This window comes from Eumetopias jubatus, unplaced genomic scaffold (assembly GCF_037043125.1).
Source record: "Eumetopias jubatus isolate StellerSeaLion01/CBP00866 unplaced genomic scaffold, mEumJub1_p1.0 scaffold_1, whole genome shotgun sequence".
Lineage (NCBI taxonomy): Eukaryota > Metazoa > Chordata > Mammalia > Carnivora > Otariidae > Eumetopias > Eumetopias jubatus.
Window position 1 is genome coordinate 57,750,217 of NW_028274807.1, and position 20,450 is coordinate 57,770,666.

Consider the following 20,450-nt stretch of genomic DNA (forward strand, 5'->3'; position numbering starts at 1 on the left):
TTTTGAGGAGATGAACATGGGGATTTCGATGCCAAAAGGAATGATTTTTAGAAACAGAGCATGCCTCTGTGGAGAGCAATCTTTTCACTTGACCTCACTCATTGTGGGTAAATTAGTTTGAATTTTATTATGTACATAAATAACAGGACACGAAAGACTGGGAAAAGTTAATAACTCTCTCAAAAGAAGAGCTAATTAAATTTTCTTGCAAGTTAGCTGGTAAGTTTTCAGAGCCTGTGTTTGAATCTGTGACAGCTACAGAGCTGCCTGCACATATGTTGAAGAAATTACATGCATAGACCTGAGATTCCAACAGAATTACAGGGGAAGCCGACAAGGGAGTCCACAAATGCTGCAAGATTAGGAGAGTTTTTCGTTTTTTGTTTTTTGTTTTAGGATTAAGAAAGTTTTAATGGACTGAGCCAGTGGTTAATTAGTAACAGAGTTTGGTGAAAATTTAAAAGATAATGCCATTTCATTTGATCTCAGCCAAAAGGTTGAGAAGCGATAAAGATAATGCCATTTCAGAACTAAGTCCAGTTAGAGAATAAAATACTCCATGTGTTAGTGAAGATTTTATAAATTTCATGGGTTTTCCACTCCATTTCATTCTCCAGCTCCTCATGCTTCCCATCTGGGTTCAAGGATCAGGTAACTCTTCACTTTTTCTTGCAGATACTATGTGGTTGGAAATTAATGGCAAATAAATACTAGGGTGGTCTTTTCACTTTTGTAAAATTACAGGAGCAGAGCATTATGTTTGAGTCTGCATGTTAATCATGTAGTTATCCAAGTTGTTGGCAACTGGAAACAGTTTAAGTTGAGCATATCTGAAACAATGACTTAGTAAACAGAGAATGAAAGATAATAATCAATGCTTTCTGGAGTGAGCCAAAGTAGCTCACATTAGAGAGGCCACAGACCTGCTGGAAGCAAATGGGCTCTTTGCAAGTTAGCTAGCTAGCTAGTTACTTAGTGACTTCATTAATTTTGCAGTATTTCTTGCAGCCCATTTGTGTTTTAAGTTTGAATTTGACTTGTTTTGGTCACTAAGAGGTTTTTCATTTTTATGTTGTTAAATCTGGTCATTGTTTCCTTTGTGGCTTTGCTTACCATTACAAACCAAGGTACTCCTGCGACATTACAGATTTAATAAATATTCAAGTCCTGATATTTTCTAGTCATTTAAAATTATTTGATTAAAGATATGTAATTCAATTCCGTCTAAAATCTGTTGGGTTCATGGTAAGGGCAGTCACTAATGTTTTGTAGGAATTTAGTTGAGAAAATAAATCATGATTACTTCTAGCGAAGGAGTTTTTCCTGGGAGAAGTATCGTTTGAATTCAATTAGATAATTCAATCAAAAGTTGAGCGGGAATGACACATGCTGAGACAAAAGAAGCATGACAGAAAGAGGAAATCAGTATGTGTGAGTGTTACTTCTCCTTAACTTACTTTAGCATCTAAAATACAAAATGGAGAAGGCCGGTTCTGACATCAGGTAACTCAGAATCTAGTGGGGGAGATGAGCATGTGGACAAATAATGATAAAGAGATGTGGCAAGCAAAATATAGAAATTGTTACAGAAATAGTGATAGCTTATTTGTTACCATTTAGACTTTCATTAGGTATTACAGGTGTCCCCCACTTTCTGAAGGTTCATATTACATCACTTCACTTTTATTAATGACCTACATTAGTACCTGTTTTTGCTAACCAAAAAAAATTTGAAGAGGACTTTTGCTTTTACAAAAAAGCAAAAGCCTGACACTCCCCCCTGACCCATGGCCTCAACTCAGACCCTGGGAAGCTCATCACAGTGCCAGTAGATCAGGCCTGTCCTGCTGCTAAGCCCTAACCCTAACCCTAGGTTGGCTTCTGAGGGGTCAGTCCCCAGAACCTTTCTCCAAAGTCCCCAGGATTCGGGACACCTGAGCAATATCAAGGGACTCAGGCTGCCACCCAAAAGGAAACCGTGCCATTTGGAAATGCGGTTCTGTACTAATGTAGGTCCTTTGTAAAAGCAAAATGGTGTAACTGCAACTTTCAGAAAGTAGGGAATATTCTTCAGTTGAAGCCATTTGGATTTATGAAAGGTTTCACAGGAACACTCTCTTTTCAGATAGCAAGGGAAACCTGTAGTGGGTCTTTCTTTGGGGGCAGGGCTATACCACCCATGATCACTGAAATGTCTTGTCGAATATTCTTTTTTTTTTTTAATATGGTTTCTTTTTTTTTTAAAGATTTTATTTATTTATTTATTTATTTATTTATTTATTTATTTATTTATTTATTTGAGAGAGAGAATGAGAGAGAGAGAGAGAGAGAGAGCATGAGAGGGGGGAAGGTCAGAGGGAGAAGCATACTCCCTGCTGAGCCGGGAGCCCGATGTGGGACTCGATCCCGGGACTCCGGGATCATGACCTGAGCCGAAGGCAGTCGCTGAACCAACTGAGCCACCCAGGCGCCCTTGTCGAATATTCTTATTCGACACTCACAATACCCTGTAAGTCAGGTATCATTAAGGCCATTTTTCATATGAAAAACCTGAGGCTTAGAAAAGTAAATGATTGCTTTAAAACCATACTTTTTTTTTCAGCTTTTAATCACCATACATTACATCATTAGTTTTTGATGCAGTGTTCCATGATTCATTGTTTGTTCATAACACCCAGTGCTCCATGCAGAACGTGCCCTCCTCAATACCCATCACCAGGCTAAACCATCCCCCTACCCCCCTCCCCTCTAGAACCCTCAGTTTGTTTTTCAGAGTCCATCATCTCTCATGGTTCGTCTCCCCCTCTGACATACTCCCCTTTTCTTCCTCTCCTGTTATCTTCTTCTTTTTCTTTTTTCTTAAAATATGTTGCGTTATTTGTTTCAGAAGTACAGATCTGTGATTCAACAGTCTTGCACAATTCACAGCGCTCACCGTAGCACATACCCTCCCCAATGTCTATCACCCAGCCACCCCATCCCTCCCACCCCCAACCATTCCAGTAATACTCAGTTTTAAAACCATACTTCTTGAAATTAGCAGAGAGAAGACATCATCACAGATCTTTTGTTCACAAATGAAATACTATTTGTACAACAAACATGCTATATGTATTTAAATATTCTCCAATGCTGTGTGCATAAATCGATGAATTTTTGAAAAATATTTGAAAAAATTTTGTTTATAATTTGAATATAAAAACCAAGAGAAGTGGATGAAAAACAGAACATAATATGAGTTAAGTAGAGTAAGGAAGATGAGGTTTTTTTTTTTTTAACCTTTGCATTTAAGTAAGATAGACATACAGGAAAGTGTACAAACATTTAAGTATGCAGTCTGATTAATTTTCATGATTACGCCAACATATCTAGTATAGATCAAGAACAAAATATTAACATCATCCCAAATCCTTATTCATGCCCCCTTCCTTTCATTTCCTAAGAATGCCACTATCCAAATTTCTTACACCAGAGATTCATTTTATCTGTTGTAAATGTAATCATTTAGCGCTTATTCACTTGTATCTAGTTTCTTTGGCTCAACAACATATTGGTGAGTTTTATCCATATTGTTGAGAGTAGATGTAGTTTATTAAATCTCATTGCTGTATAATATTCCATTGTGTAAATGCCATAACTTACTTATCAATTCTGTTGATTTGCATTTAGGTAATTTTTTGGTTTTGACTATTACAAATAGTGCCTCTATGAACATTTTTGTACAGATGTTTTGAAGAACATATATATGCATTTCTATTAGATATATATCTAGAAGTAGATTTTTTCTGATCATAGAGTAAGCCTATGTTCAGCTTTTTTTTATTGAAGTATAGTTGATACACAATGCTACATTAATTTCAAGTATAGAACATAGTGATTCAATAATTCTATGTGTTATACTATGCTCATCACAAGTGTAGCTACCATCTGTCACCATAAATGCTATTATAGTACCATCAACTATAAGGCCAAAGGGCTTTTCAGTTTACACTCTCATCAAAGTGTGTATGAATTGTGTTTTCTACATATCTTCACTAAATTTGGTATTGTTTATCTTTCATGTTAGTCATTCTGGTGCATGTGTAGTCTGGGTTTTAATTCACATTTCTTTGATGACTAAAGAAGTTGAGCATCTTAAATATGTTTATTGGTCATTTAGGCATTCTTTTTTATGATGTGCAATTCATATATCTTGCTCAATTTTCTACAGAGTTGTCTGTCTTTGTCTTATTGATTTGTAGAGTACAAGTCCTTAGTCATATATACGCATAACAAACATCTCTTACTCTATGGTTTCTCTTTTTACTTCTGAATATGTATCATTTGATAGACTGCAGTTATTAAATATTAAAATAGACCTGTCTATCACTTCTGATTTTTTTAATCATGTCATATTCCTAAAAAAAGGAATAAAGCATCAAATAACTGTTGATGTATGCCTGCTTAAGAAATCGTTGGCTATTCCAGCCAAGTAGATGTTCTATAATACTTTATTTTTGAAGTTATGTTCTATCTTTCAAATTTACTTTTTTAAAGCATTTGAAATGGATTTTTGTCTCCAGTCTTAGATGGGAGTCAATATATAATTTTTTCCACATTGATATCTAATTTACACAGCATCATTTATTGGAAAGATAATCTTTTGCCCACACCTATGCACTGTCGATTCCATTTGTCATATATATCAGATGACCATATATGTGTGGGACCATCTCTGACTCTGTTTCATTGTATTTCATCTATTTCCTTACATTTGAATAAATATCACATTGTATTACTTTAGCTTTATATCTGGATAGTAAGTCTTCACTTTATTGCCTTGGCTTTTTTTAGAATCAGCTTGTCAAATCCAGAATTAAAAAAAACTGCTTGAAATTTTATCAGAGCTGTATGGAATCTAAAAATTAGCTTGAAAAGAATTGACATCTTTATGGGTTTTTCTCTTAACTATGGTATGATATATCTTTCCACTTATTTAAGTCTTCTTTTTTTTCAGATTTGTTTTTTAGATTTCAGTAAATAAGTCTTATATATCATTCAATGGATTTATTCCTATGTATTTCTTTCTTTTTACCTGGGGAGGCTATTGTAAATGGTGTTTTCAATTTTTTTTCCATTTGCTTATTGAAGATATATAGAAATATAATTGATTTCTTAAAAAGATTTTATTTTTTTAAAACAGTTTTAGGCTTACAGAAAAACTGAGAAAATAGTACAGTGTTCCCATATTATTAACATCTTGCACAGTTTTCCCTATTATTAACATCTTACATTAGTATGGTATGTTTGTTATAATTAATAAATTAAATTTGATATATTTTTCATAACTAAAGTCCACAGTTTATTCATATTTCTTGATTTTTAACCTTTTTTTGTTTAAGAATCCCTCCCCAGACACCACATTACATTTATTTGTCATGCCTCCTTAGGATCCTCTTAGCTATGACAGTTATCTCAGAATTTCCTTGTTTTTGATGACCTTGACTGTTTTCAGGGTATTTCGAGTATTTTGTAGAATTACCCTCTATCAGAATTTGTCTGATCTTTTTCTCATGACTAGACTCCCCCTTATGGATTTGGGGGAGGAAGATCACAGAGGTAAAATGCCATTTTAATTACATCATATCAAGTGTACATAACTATCAACTCTTATGTCTACATAAGATACATTTATAATACAGTTAGATTTTTCAGGTTTCAGTCTGCACTCCTTGGCATCCCCAGTCTCCTAAATAATTTTTATAATTGTATACATTAAGGTTCACTTTATGTGCTGTAAGTCTCTATATGTTTTGACAAATGCATAATGTCCTTTATCAGCCATTATAGTATCATACAGAATAGTTTCATTGCCCTAAAAATCCCCGGTATCTCACCTATTCAACTCTTCTCCCTACTCCAAACCCCTGGTCACCACTGATCTTTTTACTGTCTCTAAAGTTTTATCTTTTCCAAAATGGCATGCTCTTGGAATCACACAGTGTATAGGCTTCTTAGTTTGTTTTCTTTCACTTAGCAATATGCTTTTAAGGTTTATCCATGGTGTGTGTATGTGTGTGTGTGTGTGTGTGTGTGTGTGTGTGTAGTTTGATAGTTCATTTCTTTTCATGGCTTTATAATATTCTGTTGTATAGCTGTGCCATAGTTTACTCATTCACCTATTTACGTCATCTTGGTTGCTTTACATTTTTGGTGATTATGAATAGGCTGCTATAAACACTTACAAATAGGTTTTTATGTGGATATAAGTTTTCAAATCAGTTGGGTAAATACCTAAGAGTACAATTGCTGGATCCCATGGTAAGAGTACATTTAGTTTTGTAAGAAGCTGCCAAACTGTCTTGCAAAGTAGCTGTACCATATTGAATTGCAATTGGTACTGAATGAGAGTTCCTACTGCTCCACATCCTCACCAACATTTAGTATTGTTTCTTTCCTTCCCATTTTAATAAGTGTGTAGTGGAATCTCATTATTGTTTGAATTTGCAATTTTCTGACCACAAGAGATTTCACGCATCTTTTCATGTGCTTATTTGCCATTTATATATCTTATTTGGTGAGGTGTCCATTCAGATTTTTTGCCTATTTTTTAATTAAGTTGTTTGTTTTCTTATTTTTTTTTGTATATTTTGTATACAAGTCTATTATGGCCTGAATGTTTATGTCCCCTCAAAATTCATATGCTGAAATTTTAACCCCCTAAGGTTACGGTATAAGTAGGTGGGGCCTTTGGAAAGTGAGTAGGTCAGGAGAGTAGAACCTTCATGAACGGGATCAGATTATTAAAAAAAAATCGACAGAATTTCATAGTTCCTAACACCATGTGGGGACACAACAAGAATTCTATGATCCAGAAAAGAGCCTTACCCAACCATGCTGGCACCCCAATCTTGGACTTCCAGTCTCCAGAACTGTGAGAAACAAATTTCTGTTGTTTATAAACTACCCAGTCTATGTTATAGTAGCCTGAATGGACTATGACAAAGTCATTTATCAGATATGTGTTTTACAAATACCTCCTTGCAGTCTGTGGCTTGTCTTTATATTCTCCTTACATTGTCTTTCACAAAGCAAAAGTCTTTAATTATAATAAAGTCCAACTTATCACATTTTTTTCATTCATGGATCGTACTTCTGGTATTATATCTAATAATGCATTACCAAACCCAAGGTCACTTAGATTTTGTCTTATGTTTTCTTCTAAGTTTTGAGCTTCTACATTTTTCACTTAGGTCTATAATCCATATTGAGTTAATTTTTGTTGGGGGTCTGTATTCATTTTTTTTAGCATATGGATATTGTAGTGGGTTGAATAGTATGCCTTCCCGCCTCACCCCCCCACACACACACCTTCTTGTCTATCTGAAATCTCAGAATGTGATCTTATTTAGAAATTGGGTCTTTCCACATAAAATTAAGGTAAGGATCTCAGGATGAAATCACCCTGGGCTAGGTTAAAGAGTCCAAAACACCTTGATTTAGGACTTCTAACCTCTAGATCTGTGAGAAAATAAATTCTATTGTTTCAAGCCATGAAGTCTGTGGTAATTTGTTATAGCAGCCCTAGGAAAATAATTAGACACTCAATTTTCCCAGTAGCATCATTTGCCAAAAAGACTATCCTTTCTCCATTGAATTTCTTTGCACCATTGTCAAAGATCAGTTGACCATATGTATATGGGTCCATATCTGGACTCTATTCTGTTCCATTGATCTCTTTGTTCTTTTGGCAATTCCACACTATATTGATTACTGTAGTTTTAGAGTAAATTTTGAAGTTAAGTAGTGTCAGTCCTTCAACTTTTTCCTTCTCCTTCCATGTTATGTTAATTATTCTGGGTCTTTTACTTCTCTATATGAACTTGAGCATCAGTTTGTCAATATCCATAAATAACTTGCTAAGATTTTAATTGGGATTGCATTGAATCTACAGATCAAGTTGGGAAGAAGTGATATCTTCTTTTTTTTAAGATTTTATTTATTTTTGACACAGAGAGAGACAGCAAGAAAGGGAACACAAGCAGGGGGAGTGGAGAGGGAGAAGTAGGCTTCCCGCTGAGCAGGGAGCTCGATGACGAGTTCTATCACAGGACCCTGGGATCATGACCTGAGCCGAAGGCAGATGCTTAATGACTGAGCCATCCAGGTGCCCGGGAAGAAGTGATATCTTGACAATATTGAGTCTTCCTATCCATGAACATGGAATATTTCTCATTTACTTAATTCTTCCTTGATTTGTTCATCAGAGTTTTATATTTCCCTCATATAGATCTTGTACACATTGTTAGATTTATACCTAAGTATTTCATTTGGGGGCTGCTTATTATGTAAATGGTATTGTGTTTTTAATTTCAAATTCCACTTGCTCATCATTGATATACAGGAAAGTGACTGACTTTTGTACAATCGCCTTGTAATACTACAACTTTGCTATAATTGCTTATTAGTTCAGAAATTTCTTTTGTTAATTCTTTCTGATTTTCTACATAGATGATCATATCTGTGAACAAAGACAGTTTTATGCCTTCCTTTCCAATCTGCATACATTTTATTTCCTTTTCTTGCCTTATTGCATTAGGTAGAGGTTTTAGTATGATATTGGAAAGGAGTGGTGAGAGGTGACATCCTTGCCTCATTCCTGATCTTCAGTGGGAAAGTTTCAAGTTTTGCTAGGTGTAAGTTTGTGTAGATATTCTTTATCAGGTAAAGGAAGTTCCCCTCTACTCCTAGTTTACTAAGATTTATTATGGATTGGTGATGGATTTTATCAAATGCTTTTTTTCTGAATCTATTGCTATGATTATCAAATATGTTCTATTTTAGTCTGTTGATTAAATAAATTACATTAGTTGATTTTCAAATGTTGAACCAGCTTTGAATACCTGGGATGAATCTCACTTGACCATGGAGTATATTTTTTTAATACTTTTTTGGATTCAATTTGCTAATATTTTGTTTAGGATTTTTGCATTTATGTTCATAAGAGATATTGGTCTATAGTTTTATTTTCTTGTAATATCTTTAGCATTTTCTTTTTAATTCTTTTTAAAGTTCCCATATTTATGTTTACATTATCTATGCATTCTTGCATGTGTCTACTTTTCCATGAGAGTCTTTACTATATTAATCATAGCTGATTTTAATTCCATCTGATAATTTCAAAATCTGTAATATATTTGAGTCTGGCTTGGATGCTTGCTTTGTCTCTTCAGACTGTTTTTATTCTTGGCTTTTAGCATGCATTATAATTTTTTTGTTGAAATCTAGACATGATGTATCAGATAATAAGAACCAAGGTAAGTAGAGCTTTAGCATGGGTTTTAAGTTAATCTGGCAAGGAGTTGGGTTGTGTTTATTGTTTATTATAAGTCTTTGTATCAAGGGTTTCAAATTCATGTAGTTTTTTTGTTTTTGTCTCTTCTGCTGATTTTTAATTTTCCTAAGAATTCCTTGTTAATAAAAGTCCGAGACTTGCAACCATTTCAGCTGTAATACATTGTCATTATATTAGCTCTCTATTGATACGGTGATGAAGAGTTAGGAAGGGAAGTATTTTAAAATCTTCTGTTCAAATTTCACTCTTTTGGTGGGCCTATGACCCTTGGCTGTGACCTTCACAAGTTTCCCTACTTTTTCCTCCTCCTTTCCCACCTTAGGTGAGACAGGAAAGCTAAAGGGAACAAGGGTAGGGTCGTTGTCCTTCTACCTGTGTAACATAAGGATCTGGTAAAGTCTTTACCCTGGAGAGTAGGTTTTGTTTGTTTGTTTGTTTGTTTGTTTGTTTAATAGAAAATGGTTTGGGCTTGTTTCAATATGGCTACTTTCCCCTTCCTTTGTCAAAGATATGAGGTGATTTTTCTTGGTTCTTCACTATAAGAACCTGGAGGGGTTCATGCTGGTGAGATCTATGGACTAGAGCCCTGAGGATTTTGTCACCCTCAAGCTAATTCATACTCAACCTCCCGAACGTCATCAAAATTACCATTACTTGTGTTGGTTAATATATGTTTCAATTTTTGCACTCAGTAAATATTTATTGATTAGGTAGTATATGCCAGAGACACTTTTAGAAACTACTAATCAATGGTGAAGAAGATAGGAAGGTTCATTTTCTAGTGGGAAAGAGACACATATAAAAAGATAATTATAAAACAGAGAGGTAAGTGCTATGATAGGGGAAGTCCAAGGTAGTATGAAAGTACATTTCTCTTAATTCATACTGGGTTTTATTTTCAGATTCTCCATACAGAATAAAATACAAAAAAAATGAAACAGCCGTATTTGGAGAAAATGTGACCATCTTCTGCAATTTAACAACTCCAGCAGATGTTGTGCAAATTACCTGGCAAAAGATTCAAGGTTCTTTGCCACAAAATATTGGCACATATAGCAGTATATATGGAGAAAAGATTCTTCCACCATACAGAGATCGGCTGCACTGTGAGGTCATCGAACCCAATTCCTCATTCATAACTATCCGTGAAGTAACATTTGAAGATGAAGCCTGCTATAAATGTCTATTTAATGTGTTCCCACATGGCAGCCATGGCGGACAAATCTGCCTTAGCATTATAGGTATATAAATGTTTTTATGTAGAGTCAAAATTTGGGGGATGTGGTCTTTCAAGGTTAAGGTCCAGACAAAGAATGTTAGAGAAGGAAAGATTATAATAGAGGCCACCCATGCTTTTGTTATACAGCAGAAAAAAAAAAAAGGAAGCCAATGATAGTTACATGACTTTCCCATTTTCACACAGTGCAGGACCAGGCATAATATTTAGGTCTTCTGACCTCTCATCTAACTTTTACACTGCACTGATTTTAATCTGGCAGATAAAGTTCATGAATGGCATCAGAATTTTCATTGGGAAAGAGAGGAAAAGAAAAAGAGAGAGTGGAGAAAATGAAAGAAGAAAGACTTAAAGAATAAGAACAAAATGTTGAAGGAATAGTTATAGTTAGTATCATAGTGTCCCCTCATTATTTTGCTGAAAATTTAAAGTATTGGAGGTTTATATAAGATAATTTTAAGGTTGAATGAAAGTGGAGATAATGAAGCATTTCTCTTAAATTGGAGCATAGTAGGTGTAAGAGATGGAATTGTGAGATTTTGCAAAATATGAGGAGAAGTGTCTGAAAGGGACATGCTTCAACCTTTTGTCATCATATAAATATTTGGGGAAGTCTATCTTTAACACCTTAGAAATCAGGTATGACATATATTTTATATTTAATTTTGTGTCTCCTTTTTTGTCTCAGCTGTATCTGAATTAAAAACTGAACTCCAGTCCAATCTTGACTCTGAAGATTTTCTTAGATTTATTTACTCAGCTGTGGGAAAACCTGTTCCTCAAATATCCCTTTTCCCATCACGAGTCTTGATTAATCCACCAGAGGAATACTTTGCTCAGAACCCAAATGGCACTGTGACTATCACTAAAATGTACAACATCTCCTTGGAGACTGTGAAGTCCCTAGGTCTCCAATATCTGACTGTGCGTATGGATCATCCTCTAAGGAATGAAGAAAAGATTGTTCCGTTGTCAGTCAAGCAAGAATGTAAGTAGAAGTAATAATCAACAAGGGGAAATGTTCTAAAAATTCATATCAGAAGTGTATGTGTACTCATCTATTTTTAGAAATGTTAAGTCATTGTGATCCATATGTATGGTTAAAAGAATCAAGTAATGAAAACGTTCTCTAACCCAGTTCTGCCTCCAAAGGTAATTGTTCTTAAATGGCAAATTTTTAACTGATCTCTCTTAATTGCTTTCCACTGAATTTCTTCCACAGTCAGTGAAGACCAGGTTCACTTATATCTCCTTCAACTTTTCCTCCTCCCAATATAGTTCCTTTCTTCCCAATACAGTTCTTTTGCTGATTACCTCTGCAACCTTCAACAATGTGGTTAAACTTATTTTTGTGTCATCCACCATAGAAAGTCTCTCTTAGCTGCCCATTTTTCCTTGCTTAGCTTCCACCCAAGCTCTGTCAGTTGTACCCTCTGTTTCAAAGCCATAGTTAAACAAGGTATGATTTTCTTTAAAAATTTAAGTAATAATTTAAATATATTTATGTTTCTGTATTTATATAATATAATTTCCTATAAAATTTAAAAAATTGTTTTTATATTTCACTTAATCTTCTGACACTGGAACATTTTGTCTCTATATATTTAGTGTAAATACTGGCATATTTGGGTTTTCATCTACCATCTTACTATTTGTTTTCTATTATTTGGCCTGTTTTATGTCCCTTTCTCTCTCTTCCTGAATTCTTTTAGGTTATTTATTTCTGTTTCATTTACCCCCTCCATTAATTTGTTAACTATACCTTCCTGAATAGGAGACTACAACATACATCTCTTGACTTATTAAAGCCAATATAATTTATTATTTTTACTACTTTTCAGATAATGCAATGAGCTTATATAAATTATCACTCTTGGTGCTGTCATTTTGTGCATTTCATTTCATTTATTCATTCATTTATTTATTAATTAAAATTTTTGTTTGAATATAGTTGACACAGTGTTATATTAATTTCTGGTGTATGTTTTGTTCATTTTAATTCTTTATATATATATTTAATGCCAAAATATATTATTGTTGTTATTATTCATAGTAATATTCTTCTAGATCTATCCTTTCTATTGTTTTTTATTTCTTTGTCTATGTTCAAACTTTTATTTTTCTTCTGCCTAAAGAATTCTCTTTAGTTTTTTCCTTAGTGAAGATGTATAGATGACCGATTCTTTTAATATTTTTGGTCGTAAAATGTTTTAGCTTTTGAAGTACATTTTTGTAGGATTTTTGATTCCAGTTTTGATAGTTATTTTATTTTTTTCATCACTTTGACAATGGTATTTTACTGGCTTCTGATTTTCATTATTTCCTTTGAAAAAGTTTATGTCAGTTTTATGGCTGGTCCTTTGAAAGGAATGTATCTCCCCTTCACCTCTACTGCTTTTAAGACTTTCTCCTTGTATTTATTTTACATTAGTTTTATTGTTAGTGTTTTGGTATCACATTCTTTGTATTTAACTTGCTTGCATTTTCCTAAGCTTCTTGAGTCGTGAGTTAATGTCCTTCATCACTTTTGGAAAATGTGTAAACTCAAGAAAATGGTGAGGATAACATTTCTCCATAATTTGTTACAATCATCAAGAACCAAAAAGCATCACTAGCCATCAATGATATTGAATCATAAAGTTTGAATGAATGAAGGAGACATCACATCTTTTGGAAATTTAACAGCTTTTCCACATAACTAGCTATGGGAGTATTGGAATAAGTAGCTTAGTACATAGTCCAGATGGGCTAACCATAACCTCATTAGTTATCTCATTAGTCTCTGAATTAAACAGCCTGTTGCCTAACCTAAATAAAGCACAAAAAAATGGCTATCACAAAATGAAACTACTATAAAGCATAATATACTCAGACCAACACAAATTATTCTTCCATTGTTTTCAGCCTCCCCAGGTTAGCACGACCTGGTTCAAGTCAACTCTGCTGTAGAATTAGAACAGTGGGCAATTTCCCTAGTGACTCTGTAGTGATGATAACAGGCCACAGGACCTATCCTATGGTCCGACAATGCTGTTTCATGTGATTAATAGTTTGCTTGGTACACCACTTTAGTTTAACCACCTTTCTGCCCTCAGATCTTGTAGAGTATTCCTCCATTGTCTTTGATCATCCATTGTTATTGCTGAGAAGCCAAATGTCAATCAGATAATTGTAATAGTAAATATTACTGTATCTTCTCTTTGATAATATGGTATTTTCTCTTTATCCTTAGAGTTCTGAAACTTCCTGTGCTATTTTTAAGGTATTTTATCTTATTTTTAAATACTTTAATGTAATTGCCATTTGGTGAGCTCACTCAATTTGGAGACTCAAATCCTTCAACTCTGAATATTTTCTCATTTCTTTGCGAATTTTCCACCTGTTCACTTAACTTACTCTCTTTTTATAAACTTCAATTAGGTGGGCATTAAAACATTTCAATTGAATTTTATTTTCTTCTTAAAAAATGTCTCTTTTTCTTTTCTTCATAATATCAGGGAGATTTTTAAAAATTATCTTTAAACTCTTTCATTCAATTTTTCCTTCTTTTGACAGATTTATAATTTTGAATTGCTTTTACAACTTAAGATTAATTTTATAAATTATAATTGATTTAATTTTTTTATACCCAATTTTCCTGCTTTATGAAAGTAATATCTTGTCAAATCTATCTGGGAATAATAATTTAGAAGTCCTGTTTCTTTAATTATCTCTTCCACTCTCCCCCCTGACTTACTACCACCATTATTTATTTATAATTTTAAGTAGGCTCTATGCCCAGTGTGGGGCTTGAACTCACAACCCGGAGATTAAGAGTCTACATGCTCTATTGACTGAGCCAGCCGGGTGCTCCCCATCATTTTAATTTTATGTTTCTTTTACTCAGTCTTTCTCACTTTGATTACAAGTTTTATTTAAAGTCTAGTGAGCTCTGACTGGAGGATTATAGAATCTTTATTTGGTTAATTGTATCTTGTAAAGAATGACTTCTGTTTGTAGAAAGCAGGCTGTTGCTTTCTACAGTTAGCCAGGAGACTCCAAAAGCCAGAATGTAGAGGCCTGTACTCTGGGCCTATGACTCCCTACCTTAGTTATTTCCAGGATATTCATTAAATTACTTAACTGCCCCTTTCTTCTCTCTCTCTCTCTCTCTCTTTTTTTTTTTTTTTTTTTTGGCTGGAGGTTTCACACACCTGCCTCTCCAGAACTGTGATTTCAGATACGGAAATGGGTGCTTTCGACTGTAAGTTTCATTCTGTGATTCACTACTCCTTCTTTTGCCATCTGAGTTCTAATGCTCTCCAGGTTCTGCAGGGCTGTCTCTGCAGGTGTAAGCTGCTTTTTGCGTACATGAGCCTGTAGCTTCTCATCCTACACCTTCATAGCCTTTCCTCTATCCACTTTACGACTTTTGTAAATTTGTTGAAATCTCTTGCCAATGAAGATCACTCTCCTGTTCGTTGTTTTTCATTTAATCAATTTATTTTTGTTACTACAATTTTAATGAAGTCTTAAGAAGGAGTAGAGGTAAATATTTTTGTTATGTGTGTTTCTTGAAACTGAGGTTAATCAGCTCCTTTTTTCCTGGAAAATTTCCCCAAATTATGAGATTGGAATATGCCCATTGAATAGCATATGTATCTCCCATCAATCTATTGGCTAGATTATTATATTAATTTCACTTCTCACTGAGCTGCAAATGTCTGTAGAGGAGTAACTTATCAATTTAGAAGAGAATTCTTCCTTGTTTAGCTTTGCAACAAATATTAGGGATATAAATTCCTGATTCTATTGAAATCTTCTATAGAGCCTTTATTCCCATGCTTTATTATTGCTGACTTAAGGGCTCCGTTCACATTTTAGGCCCATTCAGCCTCCTTTGCCCACTTGAATGAGTTATGTAGTATCTCATTGAAAAAGAACATAGTTAAAACTAAAAACTGAGACAAAGTGATGTCTGAACAGTCAGAAATAAATAGCACAAAGTTTCTCACATGGATTTTCCTAATAGTATCAGGGAAGAAGAAATTGCTAGCAAGAATTTCTCTTCAATGATAATGAAATTTGAAAGCAGCAAATTAAAAAGAAGTAAGAGGTTACAATGAACAGAAAAATGACCTCAATCAGAAAGAGGACCCCACAATCTACCAGAAGCAGACCTAAGAATACGAAATGCACAATAATTCATACCATTTTAATGTAAGTGCAGATTTCCTTGAGGTCCATCCACAAAGTGTATATGTTCATTTTTATATCTAAGAACTAGCAGAAATACTCATGATGACCTTTGGTTAAACTTATGCTGCAATGAAAAATGTAAATTATATTCCGAAGGCTACATGGAAAGAAGTGGATTTGTAATACAATTTAGGAACACCATGGTCAAAATAGTTACTATGAAGTGTTGATACTCAAAATTTCATACTATGTTTTTTTCATAAGACTGCAGCCTCTAGAATCAGACAGAACTGAACTTGCTTCCCAATTTTGCCACTTAATCACTATGTATCGTATCTTTGGGCCATTTTCTTAATGTCTCAGAGCCTGTTTTCCCATCTGAACCTAAAAATTGTACTCACTTAGTTGATGTAAATAATCCTTACAAAATGCTTATCACATTGCTTAACACATTAACCTTAAATACTGATTATTATCATTATAAATTTGTTTTCTGAGGTTTTTGCAGATTCTTTGAAAATTCCATTTTAGTAATTGAGTATTATTTCATTGTGACTACATTATATTTTTCTTTAAACATCTTCTTTTGTTGAATATTTGGGTGGTCTGATCTTTTTTCCTTATTCTTGAGTGTCATAAAATGTTATTAAATATTGTCTGTCTTCATTTTGAATATACATTAGTATATTCTTTTATAAAATTGATTATGGCAAATAATCTCATAGTGTCAATTTGAATGTCAATGAAGCAATGGCAAATCAAGAGAGTATTGCAGATTCTAAGTGTCAAAATGACAGTACAATGTACAGAAATTAAGCATAGTCACAAAGAACATGTTTCTGGTTTGTGTCTTTCAGGTACTTCTGGTTCTTCTTATATTTGGTTGCGTACAGTTGGTCCACTCATAATTTTGTTATGTATTTCATTGATCATTGTCCATCTTGTCCGGAAAAAGAAAAAGTAAGTTGCATTACTACTTGTCTATGATAGGGAAGGTGGGTAAAATAGGGCTAGTTTTAAATATGAAAAAAAGACATTTCAAGGGCTTTGGCAAAATTCGTCATGGAAAGAATGATGATGGAAAACTCTTTTCCATTTACTTAGTAATTCTTGCAGTCAAGAGTTTATCCCTGGTCAAATGATATCTTACTTGGGATTGTATAAAGGTAGACTGTTAGTCATTTATACTGATGGTAAATTGAGCTTAAGAGTCTTCCTTTAGGGGCGCCTGGGTGGCTCAGTTGGTTGAGCGACTGCCTTCGGCTCAGGTCATGATCCTGGAGTCCTGGGATCGAGTCCCACATCGGGCTCCCTGCTCAGCAGGGAGTCTGCTTCTCCCTCTGACCCTCTTCCCTCTCATGCTCTCTGTCTCTCATTCTCTCTCTCTCAAATAAATAAGTAAAATCTAAAAAAAAAAATAAAAAAATTAAAATGTTTAAAAAAAAGAGTCTTCCTTTAGAACAGATTTTGAAGGAAAGAGCATATGAACTTCAGACTATTGGTGGGAGGGTCCACTGAGTGGGGAACAAGGCTGAGATTGGAGGCTTGAGATAAATCTACCTCACAAAGCCACAGTAGGATGAAAGTGGTCTTACTTTACAGGACTAATACATTAAAATATATTTTTATTTATTCAACAAATACTTCTTTTTTTAAGATTTTATTTATTTATTTTAGAGAGAGAGAATGAGAGATAGAGAGCACAAGAGGGAAGAGGGTCACAGGGAGAAGCAGACTCCCCCTTGAGCAGGGAGCCCGACGTGGGACTCGATCCCAGGACTCCAGGATCATGACCTGAGCCGAAGGCAGTCGCTTAACCAACTGAGCCACCCAGGCTCCCTCAAGAAGTATTTGTTGAGTGCCTATATATTGTTATGCATTATTCTCAGTGAGGGCAATAGAAGCACAACTAAAACAGGCAAGTTTTAGAAGTGTATGTCTCAGTAGGGAGAGGTGGTCAATGAAAATTTACATAGAAACAAGAGAACACCAGGTGGTGATATGCACTATTTAAAAAATAAAGCAGAATGATGTAATTGAAAGAGACTATGGGATTAGTTTATATTGAGCAGTCTCTCTGAGAAGCTGATGTTTAAATTGAAACCTGAGTAAGAAAAGAGTTTTGAGTGACATTCTCAGAGAAGAGTATTCCAGACAAAAAAGGAGGAGTTATTGTAGGTCCTGAGGTGGGAATGAGCTGGGTGTGTCCCAAGACAAAACGAGGTCAGTGTGCATAGAGCAATGATTTAGAAATAGAGATGGGGTTTAGAACAGGTAAGGCCCTCAGGCCTTGAAAGGCGTTTGGGATTTTTACTACTTGCAATACCAATCTATTGAAGTATTTAAAACAAGAGGGCACAAGGATCAGATTTACACTTTAAAAAGATCTCTTTAACTGGAATGTGGACAAAGTTTCTTAGAATTCAAGGATGAATGCAAGGAGGTTTTTAGAGAGGTGATGGCCAGAGTCAAGGTGGGAGTCAACAGTGGTCTGGACTAGGGTGGTAGCCCTGGGAATTGAGGAATTAGGGAGAGGTTTAGGATGACAGGGTTTGCAGCTGGATAGATGTGGATAGAGGGGAAATAGGGGGAAATTATCTTGATGATTCTAAACATTTCTGCATAGACTGAAGAAACCTTTTATAAATGGGGAAAAATTCGAGGAAGAATAAATTTTGAGGGAGGATCAAGAGTTCTGTTTTGAACATGTTAATTTTTAAATGCCTATTTGACATCCAAGAGAATATGTCAATTATGTACGAATCTGGAATTTACAGAGCAGATGAGACCAGAGGTACAAATTTGGGAGTGTAGTGGGTATCAACAGGACGAATCATAAGTTATGACTCTCACTATTACAGTGTAGAAATAACCTTCAAGTTCTGTTGATGGAGTATTTTTATGCTGAATTAAGCATTGAAAAGATATTTTGATCAATCTCTAAAGAGATCTGAATCTTCCAATTTTTTATTCATAGAATGCTCTTATAATCTATTGCTCCATTAGGGGGAGTGTTTGGGCTCTATTCATCTTATGAATCTATCAACATCATCTCTGACCTATAGGTCAGAGAATGTGCTTAAAACCACCCCCCAGCCCAGACAGTCTGATGTGGAATCCTTAGTGAGCCACTCTCTTCCTGCACACAGGTAATTGGTAGGTGTGTGATTTTTGCTGTCATTGTGCATACTTCAAATTTAAGACTTAACCTTCCATATTAAATCATCCATTCGGTAGAAGCAATTACCATTTTTAAAAATAAATGGAAACAGATTTGTTTATATAATCCAGTTTAATGAACTAGTGGGTTCAAGTGAAATGGTATTAATATTAATGACTGAATGTTTCTATTCATTCCCTGATTCAAGACCCTTAGTTGAATGACTGCTCTAATTTTGCTTTTTTTTTTGAGTATTAATAAATATGAGCATGTCTTCATATATTTATGACTATATATATATATATATTTCTCAGCCATTCAGGTTTCCCTTTCTTTGAGGTTCTTATCTATATCTTCTGGTTGTTGTCTGTATTTGCAGAAATTCTTTATATTCTAGATTCTTTATGTACTAGATAGTGATTACTTCTCCCTATTTAGCACCACACTACTAAATTTTTCAGTTATATCATTAAAAGAACAGAAATATTTGATGCTTTAATGTTGTTAAATCCATCAATTTTTTCACCTAACACTTTGAATTTGGGGACTTATTTAAGAAGTAATCATTCATGTAAGTTCACAAAAATATAATCACATTTATTAGCTTCATATTTTTCTATTTCATATTTAGGTCTTTTAACATTTGTACATAACGCAGGAATGACATGTACTGTTAATTTTCATCATGTAATGAGACAGATTTCCTAACATCACTTATATACAATCTGTCCCTTTCCTTATTGATGAGCTCTGTTTTTAGCTCTCTCAGGTAGAGAGTTTTGTTCCATTGTTGAATTTTTAGTTTCTTCATGATTGCGTATAGTTTTTATTATTATGGTCTTTTGTTATGTTGAAATGTGGTAGGGAGAGATCCCTTTTTGTGTTTTTTAAAGATGTATCTCTTCAGGGATACACACACACACACACACACACACAGACCGTGAAATAAGTTTATTTCATTAAAAAAATATAGCTGCAATTTTGGTTAGTCTTACACTGAATTGATAGATTAATTTAATTTAGAGAGCATTGATATCTTTACAGTGTAATTTACTCCACCCATAAATATGCTATTCATTTATTCAAGTCTTTCTGAATGTCTTTTAGGAAAGTTTTAAAACTTTCTCTCTGTAGGTTTTGTATAATTTTTGCTAAATTAATTCCTCAGTACTTTTAATTTGTTCACTATGATGAATGGTATCTTTTTTTTTTAAAGAATTTATTTATTTGAGAGAGAGCGAGCATGAGAGAAAGAGATCATGAGCAGGGTGGAGGGGCAGAGGGAGAAGCAGACTCCTCGCTGAGCAGGGAGCCTGATGCAGGACTCAATCCCGGGAGTCACCCAGGTGCCTCCAGTATCTTATTTTTTTAATGAAAATTTCTAGCTGGTTATTAGTGATTTAGGAACAGTTCTGGATTTTTTAGGCTAACCTATATTTGGAAATCTTGCTAAACTATTAGTTAAAAGTTTTTCTGTTTATCTAAAAGTTTTCTATGTAGATAATCATCTCTTGTGCACTCAATGACATTTTTGCTTTTTC

At 34.3% G+C, this 20,450-nt stretch overlaps 1 protein-coding gene across 1 annotated transcript; it reads left to right on the forward strand.

The window, feature by feature from the left end:
• Window positions 1–587: 587 nt before the first annotated feature.
• On the forward strand, window positions 588–18,902 carry LOC114214744 (OX-2 membrane glycoprotein-like). The gene is made up of 5 exons (XM_028110557.2): window positions 588–651; window positions 10,237–10,575; window positions 11,260–11,559; window positions 16,607–16,709; window positions 18,815–18,902. Exons 1-5 carry the CDS (start codon window positions 588–590, stop codon window positions 18,900–18,902), a joined length of 894 nt encoding a protein of 297 aa, XP_027966358.2.
• Window positions 18,903–20,450: the final 1,548 nt, after the last annotated feature.